The sequence below is a fragment of the Carya illinoinensis genome, chromosome 14 (assembly GCF_018687715.1).
Source record: "Carya illinoinensis cultivar Pawnee chromosome 14, C.illinoinensisPawnee_v1, whole genome shotgun sequence".
Classification (NCBI taxonomy): domain Eukaryota; kingdom Viridiplantae; phylum Streptophyta; class Magnoliopsida; order Fagales; family Juglandaceae; genus Carya; species Carya illinoinensis.
Window position 1 is genome coordinate 7,778,888 of NC_056765.1, and position 17,064 is coordinate 7,795,951.

Below are 17,064 nucleotides of genomic sequence, written 5' to 3' on the forward strand. Positions count from 1 at the left end.
CATTACTAAAGGAAACGATGGCAAAGTCCTTCTACGCAAATGTTTTGCCTTTGATTATATTAGGCGCTCCGTTGCAACTGAAGTGACCCACACGACGTGACGTTGTATTCTGAAGACAATTCATAAACCTTGGGCCAAACGGAGTCAATTTTTTTGTAGAACTGCGGGAACCACGCAAGAGAGTGTGTATTGATTTCTTCGATTTTAATTTGTATTCAAGATAACTTCTAAAATGACTGTGTGACTGTGTCTCTTGTTTTTTTGGTTTTCCCATTTTTTTTTTTTGGTGTTTCCTATTCCTATGCTAATCGTCCCATTTTTCGCTTGCATTGCGTCGCGTCGCGTTTCATTTTGGGCAGACGTGCGGGAAATATAAAAGACAAACAGTCCGAGAGGGTTTGGGAGGTTTTTCATTCTGCAACAGAAAAAAGGTTTTCTTTTGGGAATTTGGATTCACTTCTTTTTCATATTGTGGAATTTGATTCACAATGATCTCAACTACACTTTTTCCTTTTTAACCAACCCCATGCGCTAACGGCGTGAAATCTCTCTCTCTCTCTCTCTCTCTCTCTCTCTCTGTGTTTCTTTCTGGGTTTCTCTGAATTCTTGATTGGCGGGGTTGCATTGTACTTTGTAATAGCAGCGTACATCTTTTTCTTCATGGGTGAAGTTCAAGTCTTGGTGGATGATCGCCTCTCCGCCGCTTCACCGCCGTTGCCGGCGTCGAACCCTGATCCGGGGTCCATTGCCACGGAGTCTTTGGACGCTGCGGAGCGAGTTAGCCGTGAGATAGTGTCCAGTATTCACCCCACTTTGGCGGCCGACCACAAGAGGAAGGGGGTCATTGAATATGTCCAAGGGCTCGTCAGGTCTTGCATTGGATGTGAGGTGCATCATCTACGTACATATAAATATTGCTGGGTTTTTGCTCCTCTATTAATTCTTTATTTGGGTTTCTCATGGTTTGCGAGTCATGCATGGTGGAGAAACTGTTAGTTTTTGGATCGCATGCAGTCGGTGCTTTATAATGTGGGGTTTTCTTGTAGTTTATCGAGTATGTACTGGTTTGCAACGGAACGCCCTTGAGAAGCTAGCTGATTTTGGCTGCTTTAATATTTTGCGTCGTTTTTAGTGATGCGGTGGACAATAATGCAATTGTGCCTGTGGCATGCACTCGTCTTGAAGCTATAATCTCGATTGCATTGATGTTGGGTTGTGGTTACAGGTTCTTGGTATTTGTATTTGGACTTGAGGTATATAGAGTTGAGGGTGTCATTTTTCTATGATTATATGTTAGGTATGAGTGATACGCAGTAAACCCTGAGAGTTCGAATGAACTTTTGGAATGAAAGGAACAAGACTGGAGTCAGTAGAGGAGACAGTAATCAAGGCTATAATTAAATCTGAGGTTACAATGATCGTGGAGTTGGCCACTCGAGTTCTGTTGGAATGTCAGATGGCTTATATATAAATGGGGGTTTTAGATCATATTTGAGATAGTTGAATTTATATACCTTTAGTAATTTAGAGAACCTGCACCATTGGAACGAACTGTGTTATCTCGAGAACGTTGACAGGTCCTACCCATTGATGCAAGATTAGGATTCTTTAAATAAAAATCTTGTTTACTGATAAAAAGAATGACAATTTTTTTTTTTTTACAATTGATGCAAGACTAATAATTGTTGCTCTATTTCATTGAAGCATTACAAGTTGAGTGTGTTGAACTTGACTGCTTATTTTACAGGTCTTCCCATATGGATCAGTTCCACTAAAAACTTATCTTCCTGATGGAGATATTGATTTGACAGCCATTAGCTGTCCAAACATTGAGGATTCCTTGGTATCTGATGTTTATACCGTTCTGAAGGGAGAAGAACATAATGAAGCTGCCCCTTATGAAGTGAAGGATGTTCATTCAATTCATGCTGAGGTTCTATTCACCTTATCCACTAATCCATGTTGAATCTAAAAGTTTTTGGCTGATTGGTCCTTGTGTCATTATGGTTGTGGTTGAGATTTTCATACCTTGTAATTTCAAGTTATTTATTGAAGTATTCCTTTGTTAGGACTAGAAGTTGATGTTATTTGCATGGATGATATCTTATGTAACTATATATATATATATATTGTTATTTTTATGATAAACAAATGATTAATTGCTCCCTCCTATAATGGTGGCAGGTTAAGCTCGTGAAATGCATTGTACAGAATATTGTGGTTGATATATCTTTCAATCAGTTAGGAGGACTATGTACACTTTGTTTTCTTGAACAGGTATGAACAAAGCAGCCTTATATAATAAGATCTTAAATGAGACTCCATGCTCTGTCATGATATCTTGTGCTGCAGGGTAACTGATCATATTTTATAACAAGTACTTTTTTTTTACCAGTAGCCTTAGCCCATGAGATGAATTTACTTGGTATGTAATGTATATCAATGCCTCTAAATACCATGGATAACTTCAGTTGCATTTTTTTGGCATGCCCGCATGGGTTAAAAAAAGGCATGCATACTGATGATGATTCCATTACATTCTAATGGATGATTTTTCTTTTTGTGATTTTACGTCTTCAGACAATATGGAATATGGAATAGACCAAGTGCTGCCTTTTGGAAGTTTCACATTTCTAATGCTGCTTGTTATGCAGGTCGATCGCCTTGTTGGTAAAGATCATCTCTTTAAACGCAGTGTTATTCTGATAAAAGCTTGGTGCTATTATGAAAGTCGTCTTCTCGGTGCCCATCATAATTTGATTTCAACATATGCTTTGGAGACATTGATCGTCTATGTTTTCCATCTATTTCATTCTTCACTAAATGGACCTTTAGCAGTGAGTACTCCTACAAATTAAAATTGAATTTCTTGCTCGATGCATGTATTAGATCAAGTACTTATTTGTGTTTACTCTTTTTGCAATAGGTTCTCTATAGATTTTTAGATTACTTTGGCAAATTTGACTGGGAAAATTATTGCATCAGTTTGAGTGGACCAGTTTGTAAATCTTCTCTGCCTGATATCATAGGTGAGTAGTATGGCTTTGTCTTTGCCATGTTGCCTTCATTGTTGTTTTATTGATCTCTCCCTCCCCCCACCTCCCACTACCCCCCCACCAGTTGAGGCACCAAAAGATGGGGGAGATGATCTACTTCTTAGTGAAGAGTTCCTTAGAAACTGTGTCGAGAGGTTCTCGGTGCCGACGAGGGGGCTTGAAACAAATTCAAGGGCATTTCCCCAGAAGCATCTTAACATAATTGATCCACTCAAAGAAAACAACAACCTTGGGCGTAGTGTCAATAGAGGTATGAATGGAGCACATTTGTCTACATGTTGGCATATTGCTGTTGTTATCTTCCTCTTTTGTAAACGCTTTGTTCCAGCACACACTCATGGATTTTATGCCAGGTAATTTCTATCGAATACGTAGTGCTTTTAAATATGGGGCACGCAAGCTTGGACACATTCTCTTGCTGCCGAGAGAAAGAATAGCAAATGAGCTCCACATGTTTTTTTCAAACACATTGGATAGGCATGGAAGGACTTGGAATGAAATGCAGAGTCCTTTCCTGGCATCTGGTGCTATAGGTTCTGACCTTCCATTCTTTTCATTTAGCCCTGTATTGTGTTCTGAAAAAAATATGGTTTTAGATTCCACTTTTGGTTTCAACAATGACAAGATATCAGGTGTTGAAGTTGAGTCTGGAATTAGACATAGGCCAAAAAGAAACTTACGGGGAGTGGTTTCCTCTGAGCTGGTGCCAGAGTTGGACCGCCCTGTGAACAGAAACACCAATGTACGTTCTCGTTATGCTGGGAATGATAAGGAGCTTGCGAACTCTGGAACTCTGGGTTTGGGAATTTCAAAGGCCTCATCAGATTATTTGCCGCTGAAAAGCAAGTCAGTTACCTTGGTCTTGGGGAACTCTGACCATGCAACACATTCTAATAATCTGGCCTTGTTTAGAAAGAATGGGAAGATAAAAAATTGGAATCCTTGTTGGAAGATGCCTGCAAACTCTGTCAAAGGTGATGAGATGGGCTCTGCTTTACAGCCCGAGGTCAAAGAGGACCATTTAGCAGGTAGAAATTTATTCTGCTCATGTATAAATCAAGAGGGTGTGGGATCTCCATGTTCGGTCTTTTCCGGGTTGGTCTCAAATTTGTCCCCCTGTAATAGAAATAGATGTATTGCTGGAGTTCTTGGAAGCTCAGAAGCTTTGAAATGCTTTCTGGACCTTAATGCTGATTACGATAGTCACCTTAGGAGCCTGCAATATGGTCAGCTGTGCCATGGGTATGCTGTGTTTCCACCTATACTGCCCAGTCCTTCAACATCGACTCGGTTTACTAATATTTCATGCGAAACAATTTGTGAATCACCACAGATCAAGCAGGATTTTCACGCTCAAACGAAGAAAAATGGTGTTGCTTTAGGACCGGGAGTTTACCCTATGAGTCATCCCACTTTTTCTTGTGCTACTTATGGTCTAGAAGAAAAGAAAAAACGCCTGGGAACTGGCACATACTTCCCAAACGCGGTATTTCCATTTCAAAATTGTATATCTGGGATTTGTGTTTAAAGTTGAATCATTTACTTGGCTATTTGCTGGTCCAGCCTTTCCTTCATCGGCTTAGTAATCTCATATTTATCTTGTGTTTTGCAGAATTATCATTATAGGGGCAGGCAAGTGCCCCAAAGGAATTACAAAGTGGAGGCTCATGGTCAGTTGCAAAGATGCACTCATAACAATGGATTGGCTCCAGCTCCACAAGAGCTGAACGTGTCTATTGAAGGCAGCCATAAGCTTTCACATGATGAGTTCCCCGTTCTAGGCCATGGGAACTCTGGATCATTAGATTCCCACCAATCTCACCTTTCCAAATGGGGGCCCTCCAATGCCAATGGCTTATCTCGCCCATCCGATAAACTTGAATCTGGGTCTCTTTGCCCTCGGTCTTTGGGAGCACCTTTGCCAGAAAGTAGCAGTCAGCAGGAGTCATGCATTTCACACTTGCAGGGCTCTGCTTCAAGCCCCGTGGTTCCAGCTGTCCAGAGTCCTAAACTACTACCGGAAATTAATGAAGAAAGGTAATATAACTCTTTGAACTTTCAAGTAACACAGTTAATAGATTCTATTCCTTTTAAGGAGTTGTCCAAAGTTCGCTCTGTGAATGTGTTTCCAGGGCAGAAGTGCAGTTGTATCATCTGAAAGACGAAGATGATTTCCCCCCACTCTCCCACTGTGTCCCTTTGGAAGGATAGTCAATACTTTAGATTAATGGAGATGGAAGCACAGTCAGCACGTAGATGAATTGACATAGGACAGTCAAACACATAGAAGACAGCGAGAATAACCATAGATGCTTACCTCCCCTTGTTGGTATGATATGCAAAAATTCACTCTCTACATTCTTCTGGCAGCTGCATCTAGGTTTGTTTGCCTCGATTGATTAGGTGTATGTACTAGGTGATGCTTGCCTGAGTTTTGTTTCCTTTTTAAATGATTGTAGTTAGTGACCTTATCTGCCATTAAAGGGAAAAAAAAACTTAGATATTTTTTACGGAAAGTATATACATGATGAATTTTTTGAATTTTGGATGTATGAATTTGAGTGGGTTTCTTCTTCGATATGTGTGTATTGATTCTATTGAAGCCTTTGCTGCTGGGCTCTCGTGGACGCCGGCAAAAGTAGACACTTTGGACTGCACAATCGATTGGAAAACGAACACAGTATAACCCGAATATTTATATTGTGACAACATGCTCTATCCGATATATTAAAATTTACAGCAGTAATATATTAAAATAGAAAAATGATATTTGCAATCTAAAGTATCAAGTCTCGCACAATCTTTTTGAAAAAAAATGAATAAATCTAAGACTCACACGAAAAAATTATTTTTTTAATGATATATCTTACTTTTTTCAAAATGAGTAAACGGGACTTGCACATCTTAGATTGTATTTAGCATTACTCATTAAAATAAAATGCTTGGAAATTACTAGAGAAGGAGGATGATCCAAGCTGGTTGAACCTGAGCCAAAAGGAAGTCTTCAAACCCAGTAGACGTGAGCTCCCTGACCAATTTCGATTGATATGGTATTATATGCTTATCTAGATGCGATGGAAACGTAATAAGTAACTACGTGGCTTAGCCATTTCCGCAAGAGTGGTTTTCCAAATTTTTTTCATTCTATTGATCACAGGAGCAGTGACCAAAATAGATAAAAGAGTGAAATTTAGAAAAAATTCAATGAATAAGAGGTGGGTCTTTTCTTTTAACATTTATGGTATCTTTTTCTCATATGGATGCCTTATTTTCATTCGTCAAAGTGGGTTCCACGTGTATGTTTCCAACATTATTCATCATTGTCGAATGTTTTATTTCATTAATAATCATATATAGTTTGATCTTACACTTGTTTTGTGTACCTTTTCTTACCCAATTCTTCAACAAAAACATTATCTTCTTTTAATCCCACTAAGCAGAAGCCCCCTTGGTGGTCTCTTCTCCAGAATATATATCAGTCAAGTTCATATGATTGATGCATACAAAAGAAAGCCCGACAAAAATTAATTTAAGTCAATTTTCGGAGGCATTATTGTACCTTATTTTCTTCCTATTATATATATATATATATGAATGTATATATGGTGTCACAACACCTTTATACTGATGTGTTGAATCATGTTTTGTGTAGAATCAAGACTTTTTCTAAACATTAATGGCCAAATCCAATTCACCTGTCCATTTCATTCTATTCCTCCACGTTACTTAATCATGCAATTAACTTTTATTTGATTCCCACAACTTGATTGCTCTATATATGTAAGTGCAATATGTTATGGCTCCTTGTTTATATTCTTTTTAACGTGTAATGGCTTCTTGTAAAACGTTAATTAAAAGTTTTTACATCACACGTTATCATAATTTAATTTTAAAGATAAATCTTAAAATATATTTTTAAAAGAGACAAAAAAAGAGTTATTTAATCTTAAAGATTCACATTAAAAAATTGAAACACAAATATTTTAATGTTAATTAATACGACATACTTTTATGCCAATAATTTATTTAATATATTAATAAATTGCTTGTACCATCAAATAATTAAAGACGTGCTTACATTTCTTGTCGAGTTGTCGAGTCACTCAAATAACACTTTGAGGACATACTTGTCGTGATGTGAATATTGGTTAATTAATTGTTTTATTTTATTTTTTGGATAGTCCGAGATTAGTAATATAAAATAGACGTTAATTTTCCTAACACATTATATAATTATATTTTATAAAAATAACATCCTTTTTCAAAAATATCTTATCTTTACTTTAAAATGATGTGAAAAGGTATTTGTTATGAAAAGTATTATATGGATTTGATTCTTCCTCCGAGATTTACTGCAATTAGAAAATAGCGGTGCTGCTCATTGTTATCGCTTTCAAAATTTGTAACTTTTTTTATATATTTTTTTAATATATTTAAATATTTTTAAACAATATATCAATATATTTAAAATTATTATTTTCTTAATCATTAAATTAAAAAAAAAAAAAATTGCGGAAGGTCAACTAGAATAGTATGACTTAGACGGCATAGTAGCTTTCCTTATTAGAAAATTGTACAAGAAACCAACTACTTATTTTCCTGATAAAATATTTTGGTGTCAACACGTATTTGGCTGATCCTTAGCTGACTACAATGGGCCTCATGCATCCATAGATATTTTTTTGTAAATTTGTCAAATTTGTACAGAACAAAGTCTAATGGCAAGTGGCAGGTAACACACAATCACGGTCAACTCAATAATTTCATTCAATTTATCTAAATTTTTAATCAAGAAAGGACATGTGATGTATCTTTTTAATAATCTTAGTAAATTGGTTTGGCAAGTGTCAAAATTGTAATCTTATTATTATAATTTTTTTAAATTTTTATATAAAATATAAAAATAATTCAACTTTATTAATACTTTAAAATAATATTAATATTTTAAAATTTTATTTAAAATTTAAAATTCTCATCTCACTATCCAAATATGACCTAAATGATCCAATTCTGAAAAGAGAAATTCATCGTATGGGATCTATAACATCTAACGTTGCAATGTTTGATTTTTAAAAAACTTATATATAATAATTTTTACGTATTCTTTATACATTTTATTAATGTGATCGAATGTATTATTTTTTTAATATAAAATAATTTCTTTAGTCAATCACATCAATATAATGACTTAAAATTATATAAAAATAATTATATATAACAGAATTTTTTAGATAGTAAATTATGCGCGCACGAGCATTTATTTCGTGTCTATCTGTTTTTGTATTGTACTAACCAACTCGGTCAAAAATTAGCTTGATGCATAAAAGGTCTCGGATCATATACAAATATATATATATAATAATGTTATTCTATCTCTTAATTTATACCATTCATTTTGATCCCTTGATATGTATCACATGACCCTAATTCTCTCTAGTCTTTTATATTTTTATTTTTTAATAAGACATGTCATCACAATATAATGTCACATTAATGAATAAAGTGAGTGGTATAAATTAAAAATATAAATAGCATTTCTCGCGTGTATATATATACACATATATATATATAAACTAAATGAAGATAAGAACAAAGTAAGTGAAGGTACTCTTACAACTTTCAATGCATAAAAAGATAATGGAGAAGACATTTGAAAAAGAAGAGATCGCATCTTTGTCAACCCACTACTTCATATAGGTAAATGAAATTGGATGCTCCATTTGATGTATGTGTTGCATGTGCTGATTCTATTCCTATCGTCCAAACCTTGTGGGCGGCTTGCTTCTCTAATCCTAGTTTGAGCCGCATCTTAATTACCTCATGAGTTTGGAAATTCCGGGTTTAGCCAATTATTACATTAATCAAAATTTAAAAATATTAAAGAAGAAGGTTGAGAATTTGTACAAATAGAAAAATACAATAAAATAAATTAATCCATTTCAAGCGTCCTCTTTCATTTTTTGTTAAATCAAAGAGAAGAACAGTAAGAAAATAATAATGCATGCATGCTTATTAACTTGCACGTAACGTTTGTGTAATTGTTAAAAAAATAACATGTCATGGTGATTACAGATTAAAGAAAATAGGCAGCTAGCTTGTACTAATTGAACTAGTTTTAAGAGAGTGATTAGATCACATCAGCAGATAGGTTAGATAGTACACAATATGTAATGCATCGCATCTCACAATATATATATATATAATATATATATTGAATGGTAGAGACTTTTTTATTTATTATTTTATAAACGAATCGTAGAGACTTATATTTAATATGTTATTCGAATTTAAGAGTTTTAATTCTGAAAGAAATTAAATATGAAACCAAACTTATAATATTTATTAATTAATATTGTTTGTATGTCTATCTAAAATAATTAAATGAGCAATAAATATTATAAAATTTCAATTATTTGTTTATCTATCTCTTTTCTCTTAAACCTTTGTAATTTTTGTTCAAGAATTTTGAAATGATTTTTATAACGGAAAATGGTACAGTTGTAAAAAGATTTCATGAAACTAAATTTACAAATTGGAATTATTTTATATGATTGATTAAATTTTTTTTACAAGAAAAATAATTTTATAATTTTATTTATTGTATTAAATTACGAAATTTAATTTTATAAAATATAGGAAACATTTATCTTTCGTAATATGCAAAACGGGTTGAAGCACGTAATAAAAAAAACTCTCGGCGTGGCAAAGCTGGGTCGAGCCAGCCATGTTGGTCATGCACTCGGTATCAAAGTCAAGATTGACAGACAATCAAAGACGGAACAGAAAACCTTGTTACTTATGTCTACAACCTCGCATGCTATATACATATGTAAGCATCCTCCAACAATAGTAAACATATTATGACGCAAACATTGGAGCTGAAGATGCAGCCACAATAACCACCACAGCATATATACAGTTCCATCTTTCCTTGTATTTATATGCGCAAATTCCCCCAAATCCCCTCCACCACTTCGACATTCACAAGTCCCAACCTTTTTTTCGATCCATTTGCTTTGTGTCTCAGCTTCTAAATTCCCTTCTCTACCAAATCCCATTTGCTCTTTTTTCTTTCTAAACTTTTGTTCTCTTTTGGGGGCTTTCCTTGAAAATTCACCCACAAAATGATACCAACAAAGCATGGATACGGATTCTTCAAGTTCCGTGCTGTCCTGATAGTCCTTCAATCTTAGTACTCTTTCGGCTCTTTGATTGCCTAAACTGTCCGACGTACCTCAGAACCCCCCACAGTTATTGTTTCTTGCACTCAATCCAACATTCACAGGACAAAATCTAAAATCCCACTTCCCCAAAAGTGCTAGTATCCTTTGCTCTTATCCCATTTTTTCCCACTTCAACCTTCTGTAGGAACAACAAACATTTCACTTTCTTCTGTCAACTCGTTTTCCCCTCATCTTCGTGGTTTATCTATTTTCTATTTCTCTCTTCTTTTCCAAAAAGAAAAGAAAATCGTATATACCATTCTAAATGGTTCCTAACAACTACGACTTCTCACGTGCGGTTGTGGAGATGGCATGGATTATGCTGAGGATTGACTACTCGAGGCTTTTCTGGCTCCTCTTTGGTGTATTCTCCTACGAAAACCACGAGGGAAAGCCGCGGATTTAGAGCACGTTTACTTTCATCAAAGTCCAATACTCCTAATTTCTCTTATTTAATCTTAATTCCTTGAAGCCTGGGAATTTTAATTCCCGCCATAGTTTAGCTTAAAAGCTAGGCACATGCAGTGCTTGGACATCGAGGTTGGCGGCCCAAACATGTATCTGAAGCATTTTGGAGAACGCACCCACGATGCCAAATCGGAAAATGAATACGTTGAAACCAATCCCACTGGTCGTTACAGCAGAGTAAGCCAAGCTTCAACCTCTTTATATACATCTTTGGACTGCATATATGTGTGTGTGTTTAATATTTATGGTTCGTTCAAATTGATGAAATCTTCCTTCCTTTCTTTTGGATGAATAAATGAAACAGCTTTTTGCCAGGTTGTTGATTTCTGCATCTGTTGAACTGAGGGAACATTTCAATAATCTGAGTAATAAATATCAAAAGAAGCTATTTAGTTTAATTTTTTGTAGAAGGTAAAACCATTTTTTAATACTCTCTTCTTCTCAAATGGGCTTTGTTTACTTTGTCGAATCCAAGGAAGTTTCATTGTTTAGTGGCAGCAAGTTTTATTGTTTAGCTTTTCGGAACAACTACAGAGACATTTTCTGAAGCCCCAGTTGTAATAAATTACTGCTATGCCGAGGGTCTGTACACCCTGGATTAGTCGGCAGACTGTTCTGGACACTTGGTATCAATAAAAAAAAAAAAATAATAGTAAATTACTGCTAAAAATTGTTCCTCCCCCACCCCTCTCTTTCCTTCTTCCCTTTTATTACATGGCCTATTGGTTTACCAATATCATATATTATCGTTGACTGTCTTCAATATGTGGACACTAATGTTATTATTTGAAGGGTTCCTATGCTTGTGTCATGTTTGTCAATATGCGGTATCTAATATTTTTTGTGGGTCTAGTTGCTTCGGGTGAAGCTCAATTCAGGGGTAGATGACTGTTCAGAGAAACAGTAATTAAGTTCACTTTATTTTAAGTATGTACTAGTGTGTTGTGCGAGATCCTTAATGGAAGGACCCATCGGTGTCAAAAAAATATTTTTCATATAAATGCAAGTTTTGATAAAAATTATTTCCATATATATACACTGAAGTTTTGCTCATTGATTTTGACTTGATGAAATTTTTGGTGCTCTAAATCATGCCTGATTGGTTTCGTGGTGAATTAATGGACTTTGTTGGTTCCTGTTAGAATTTTGTTGTGGAAAAATGTAACGTTTCTTGGGTGGAACTTCAGAAAATCGTGGTAGTTCAAAGCACTCTGAGATGACACCGTGTAACACCAAGACAATTGAAAGGCATCCACTCGTCCAGGGGTGGACCTAGGAAATTCAAGTTGTGGGCAGAACTATGAAAATAATTGTTTTTGGGGGGTAGGGTGGGCAAATTTAGTATTTTTAGAATTTTTTTTTTTTGGGGGTGGGGGAGAGGGGGGCGCTCCCAACACAAAGGGTGGTTCCACGCCTGCTCTCGAGCACTGACCACTTAGCATATATGGTAATCAAGATACTTGATTACATGACTCGAAATGAACATAAAGGGATACCATGGGGGAGTATTGTACATGTACCTGCAGAACCTTTGAATGACAAACATAAAACAGAACCAGGTGGTCATGAATGATTTAATGGTAGATACACTATTACTGGAATGTGATTAGACATGAGTTAATGATAAAGTTCCATCCTCTTCCGCCAAGGAAAGAAAAAGAGTTTTAAGGGTAAGTTTCAAATGAGATAAGACTTTTGGCAGATAATTATATACCCCCTTCTCTTGCTTGCTTATGCGCACAGTTGCTGATTTTGTAAACCCGGCCTAATTCATTTTGCTTAGCAGAGCCAAGAAAAAGTGTCCGATTCTATTGCTACCTTTGTTAATCTTTTTTTTTTTTTAATTTATCCCGAATGGTTTTAAAAAAAAAAAAAAACTGACATTTTGGTTGGTTACTTGGCCAATGTTATTACTGCAGCAAATAATTGTCTTGTTGATTTTGACATGATAAAAATGTTTTCTTTGTAATGAATAGTTTGATGAAGTTCTTGGAAAAGGAGCGATGAAGAAAGTGTACAAGGCAATTGATGAGGACCTAGGGATTGAGGTGGCATGGAACCAAGTAAAATTGAACGAGGTGCTTCGCTCACCAGAGGATTTGCAGCGGCTGTATTCGGAGGTTCACCTCCTCAGCACCCTTAATCATGACTCCATCATTCGATTCCACACATCCTGGATTGATGTTGATCGCAAGACATTCAACTTCATTACCGAAATGTTTACCTCAGGGTCCCTCAGAGAGTAATTTCTTTTCCGACTATACTTTTGCTACTGCTTTCATTTCTTGAAATAGACACCCAGAACAGGCAAACCTGCTGTCGTGGACGTATAAATAACACTCCTGTTTCTCAGGATCCAATCATAATTTTTTAATTATACAGTAGTTCAAAGAATTAAGATGAGAGACATGGAATTTGGACTGTGTTGCCCAATCTAATGTTGCAGTAAAAGTAGGCAAGAAGAAAAGCTGTCAAATGATACCGTCTGTGGCTTCTACATCTTCATAATCAGCTTTGTAGACAAAGTCACAGTGACGGAGTGAATTTTTTGTTTGATAAAATGATTGGATTTGAAGCCTTGTTATTTATCAAAAAAAAAAAAAAATTGATTGGATTTGAAGCTCTCCACCATAATGTAACTATTACCCATAAAGTATGTGATAGAAGAATTCAGTCAGCCATTTTCTTTAGATGTGTTAATCCGGGAACCGTATTTACTTTGCAACGGTCCTTAAATATGAAATATAATTTTCTAAGTTGACTTATATATATGAATAAAGGAATGACATTCAGTATCCTCATGTGATGCAGATACAGGAAGAAATATAAGAAAGTAAACATTCGAGCCATTAAGAGCTGGGCCCGCCAAATCTTACAGGGCCTTGTTTATCTTCATGACCACGATCCTCCAGTAATTCATAGAGATCTTAAGTGTGATAACATCTTTGTCAATGGCCATCTTGGACAAGTCAAAATTGGTGATCTAGGACTTGCAGCAATTCTTCATGGTTCCCGATCTGCCCACAGTGTTATAGGTACTGATTTCTCACCCAGTAGCACTTGTAACTTGCAGGTACTCTCTAATTTTTTCTAATTAAGCTTTTCTCCCATTTTTAGGCACCCCAGAGTTCATGGCACCAGAATTATATGAAGAAGATTACAATGAGCTCGTTGACGTATACTCATTTGGTATGTGTGTGTTGGAGATGCTCACATCCGAATACCCATATAGCGAATGTTCCAACCCTGCACAAATCTACAAGAAAGTGACATCGGTAAGGTCAATTTTGATGCCAAGTTCATAAATGTCTGTGAAACTAGAATCTTAGCTACATGCATATATCTTACTTGTTTAGGGGAAGCTGCCAGAAGCATTCTACCGGATTGATAACTTGGAAGCACAGCTATTCATCGGAAAATGCTTAGTACCTGCTTCAAAGAGATTATCAGCAAAAGAATTATTGCTCGACCCTTTTCTCAAACCTGATGAAGATGAACAACTCCCTATGACAAATCTTGGAAGTCAGAAGCCATTTTTAAATAAAGGAAAAATAGAGAAACTACAATCAAGCAGTGTTCCACACAGGACCAACATGACAATCACAGGGAAGCTCAATCCGGATGATGATACCATCTTTCTCAAAGTGCAGATTGCTGATAAGGATGGTACTTATACTATAGCTTCTCTTAAAATGCAACATTCTAACCTAATCGGATAATCGTTTCTATAGGAAGTTTGTTTTGGAACACATCCAAACACACTCTCAATTAATTTGAATCCATAATCAATATGTTATAAAACCAAAGGATCTAAGAGTTGGCTCTACGTTTCTAGACTTTGCCCAAGCAGTTAGTGAGCTTTTTGACTATATTTTATTGCAGGCTCTACGAGGAACATATACTTTCCTTTCAACATTGTAACTGATACTCCTGTTGATGTTGGTAAGGAGATGGTGAAGGAATTGGAGATCTCCGATTGGGATCCATTTGAAATTGCAGATATGATAGAAGGAGAGATTTCTGCTTTAATACCACATTGGAAAAAATGGGACCTGTCTCACCCTGAAACCTACCATACATTTAACTACCAGGATGATGATGGTGATGATGGGGGACCTCGCCACCCTTTTCACTCTTTCTCCTCCTGTTCATCATCCGAACCATTGCCATCAGGCTTGAATAGGATTGATGAAATGGCAGAACAGTGTGGTTGGCTTCAAGGTATGTTTATATATTTAGTTATTTCGAAGCTAATGTGTCATTTTGCGTGTCTTTATCACCTAAAGAATTCTAGAACTATGAAGTATATGGTACTGCTCTAATCGGAAGGCTCCTTGACTATCACTTAGCCAGGGTTTAAGGGAGAGTAGGAGGTGATTCCTTGTTGTTATGGACTTTATTGTGGGAATAGAAACAGGAAATCTTCATCAATCAGCTCAATTGCATGGGCTTTCTTTATTTTTCAAAATGAAAAAAGTAAGCACGTGATGCAATGTGCTGCAGGGATTATATTCATAGATCTGGATATATGATACCACCAAGCCTTTCTCAGGTTGTTAGACCCAAGCCCTTTCCACGCCTAAACCTTGGGCCCTCAAGAGTATTTGTTGGCCTAGAATAACTAAGAGCATTGAGTTGGGATGGTGTAGCTCAGGCTACCTTATAAAATGTCAGAGACATAAGTATAGTTGTTTCTCATCATTCTTGGTTTTATAATTTTCAATCACTGGACATATTTTAAGCTGCTTCAATCAATTGGTGTGATTAGAGATGATAAATACAGTACTAGGAAAGCCTTTAGTTTTAACAATTTAAGATCTTGATTTCAATTAGAAGCAATTGCTGCTGCAGATAATTTGCTTGATGATTCCAGCTCTCAGAGCTCTTCACACTCAGTAACATATTCGAACGTAGATTACTTCTCTGGCAGTGAGCATGAGCAGAGCACAAGTCCGACAAGAGGAGATCATCATCGTACTATCATAAAGAATATCAAAAGTACCAGATTCTGTCCTGGGGAAGTCCATAAATTACTGCCGTCCATGGCTAGTAATTTCTGCATGCAATGCAGGGTTTTACCAGGATCACATGGAGCTTCTACTTCTAAAGGAAAAGTGATGGTGGACAACCGAAGATTAGCTCGAAACAGATCACTGGTAGATATACGTAGCCAATTGCTGCACAGATCTTTGGTAGAGGAGGTGAACAAGCGGCGGTTGTTTAAGACAGTCGGAGCAGTGGAAGATATCGGGTTTCAAGCACCATGTGAGGTTTCTAAAAAGGAGCTGTCACGGCCATCAAAGCAGAAGAATTTGAAAATGCTAATCTGATGAGAAGAACGATAAATTTGAACATGAGTATATTGGACCCCATTAATTGTGGTTTACGATGGTCTTAAAATGGGGTACTTCAAAAATCAAGGCTATATATGTGTGTTTTGTAAAATAATTCTGTAAATTTGTCTACATAGAGTGTGCTGTTTGAGAATAAATCCCTGTTTGAAGCTGGGCGCGTGAATTGCTTCTCTTTTATGGTCCCTACAGTGTAACAAAAAAGAAGAGTCGAGGGGGGATGAAAAAAAGGAGAAGTGTTCCTTTGTTTTCCTGATCGAATAATCAGGACCAATATGTACGCTTTTCTTTGGAATAAAACAAAAGGTGAGAATGCCATGTCACTCCGTTTTGGTCCCCTCGCGTGTATATATCTTTATCATGTACATAAAAGATGAAGATAAAAATAAAAAAGAAAAAAAGATGAGGAATTTTCTGTCCCTTTTTTGTGTCATCTTGGTTTCCCGGCATTTTTAAGAATTTTTTTCTTTGCTTTTACCCAAATCTGTTTTGCTAATCCAATTCTGCCAAACGATAGAAGAAGATCTCAACATGACTTTCTTATATATGGTGCTTAATCCTTACAATGAAAACAATGCAAACTCATGAAGTAGTACTCGCAAATGTTGTTAGAAAATGCCATGCAGCATGCTATGATGGTCGGTAATAGCTAGCCATAATATTGATCATCAATATTGCCATGCAGAAAGCTGTGATGGTTGCATGATAGCCACAGCTGAGGGACTAACTGGAAAGATTTGAGGGCCATTATCCGTCCTTACAGTTAAGCGTTCACTTTGTGACAGGTCCATTACATGAAAGAAGAGTTCAGGATTGAGGGTTCAGATTAACTTTGTAACAAGTTGATCAGCTGACAGCAAAGCTTTCCGTGGTGCCCAAACTGATATGGGATAGATGAGCTAGGCTAGCTTAGCTCTGGGAAATGCAAGTCTCCAGCAGATGTCTGGAAGTAACAAGTCCCGAGAG

The 17,064-nt window shown here is 36.2% G+C and overlaps 2 protein-coding genes across 6 annotated transcripts; both read left to right on the forward strand.

The window, feature by feature from the left end:
* Nucleotides 1-5,597, forward strand: LOC122294956. 4 transcript variants are annotated; one of them, XM_043103946.1, is made up of 11 exons: nt 1-182; nt 360-431; nt 644-888; nt 1,748-1,933; nt 2,185-2,277; nt 2,655-2,837; nt 2,927-3,029; nt 3,121-3,306; nt 3,410-4,542; nt 4,669-5,093; nt 5,189-5,597. In XM_043103946.1, exons 3-11 carry the CDS (start codon nt 661-663, stop codon nt 5,265-5,267), a joined length of 2,616 nt encoding a protein of 871 aa, XP_042959880.1. In that variant the 5' UTR covers nt 1-182; nt 360-431; nt 644-660; the 3' UTR covers nt 5,268-5,597. The 4 variants fall into 4 exon arrangements, with proteins under 4 accessions (XP_042959880.1, XP_042959879.1, XP_042959878.1 ...); XM_043103945.1 differs by having other exon boundaries at nt 1-431; XM_043103944.1 differs by having other exon boundaries at nt 2-182; nt 360-888.
* Nucleotides 5,598-9,909: 4,312 nt separating this feature from the next.
* LOC122294377 (probable serine/threonine-protein kinase WNK4) lies at nt 9,910-16,421 on the forward strand. 2 transcript variants are annotated; one of them, XM_043103070.1, is made up of 7 exons: nt 9,910-10,924; nt 12,724-12,989; nt 13,559-13,782; nt 13,865-14,022; nt 14,104-14,413; nt 14,630-14,968; nt 15,662-16,421. In XM_043103070.1, the coding sequence occupies exons 1-7, from the start codon at nt 10,799-10,801 to the stop codon at nt 16,075-16,077; spliced, it is 1,839 nt and encodes a 612-aa protein (XP_042959004.1). In that variant the 5' UTR covers nt 9,910-10,798; the 3' UTR covers nt 16,078-16,421. The 2 variants fall into 2 exon arrangements, with proteins under 2 accessions (XP_042959004.1, XP_042959003.1); XM_043103069.1 differs by having other exon boundaries at nt 9,912-10,924; nt 15,599-16,421.
* Nucleotides 16,422-17,064: the final 643 nt, after the last annotated feature.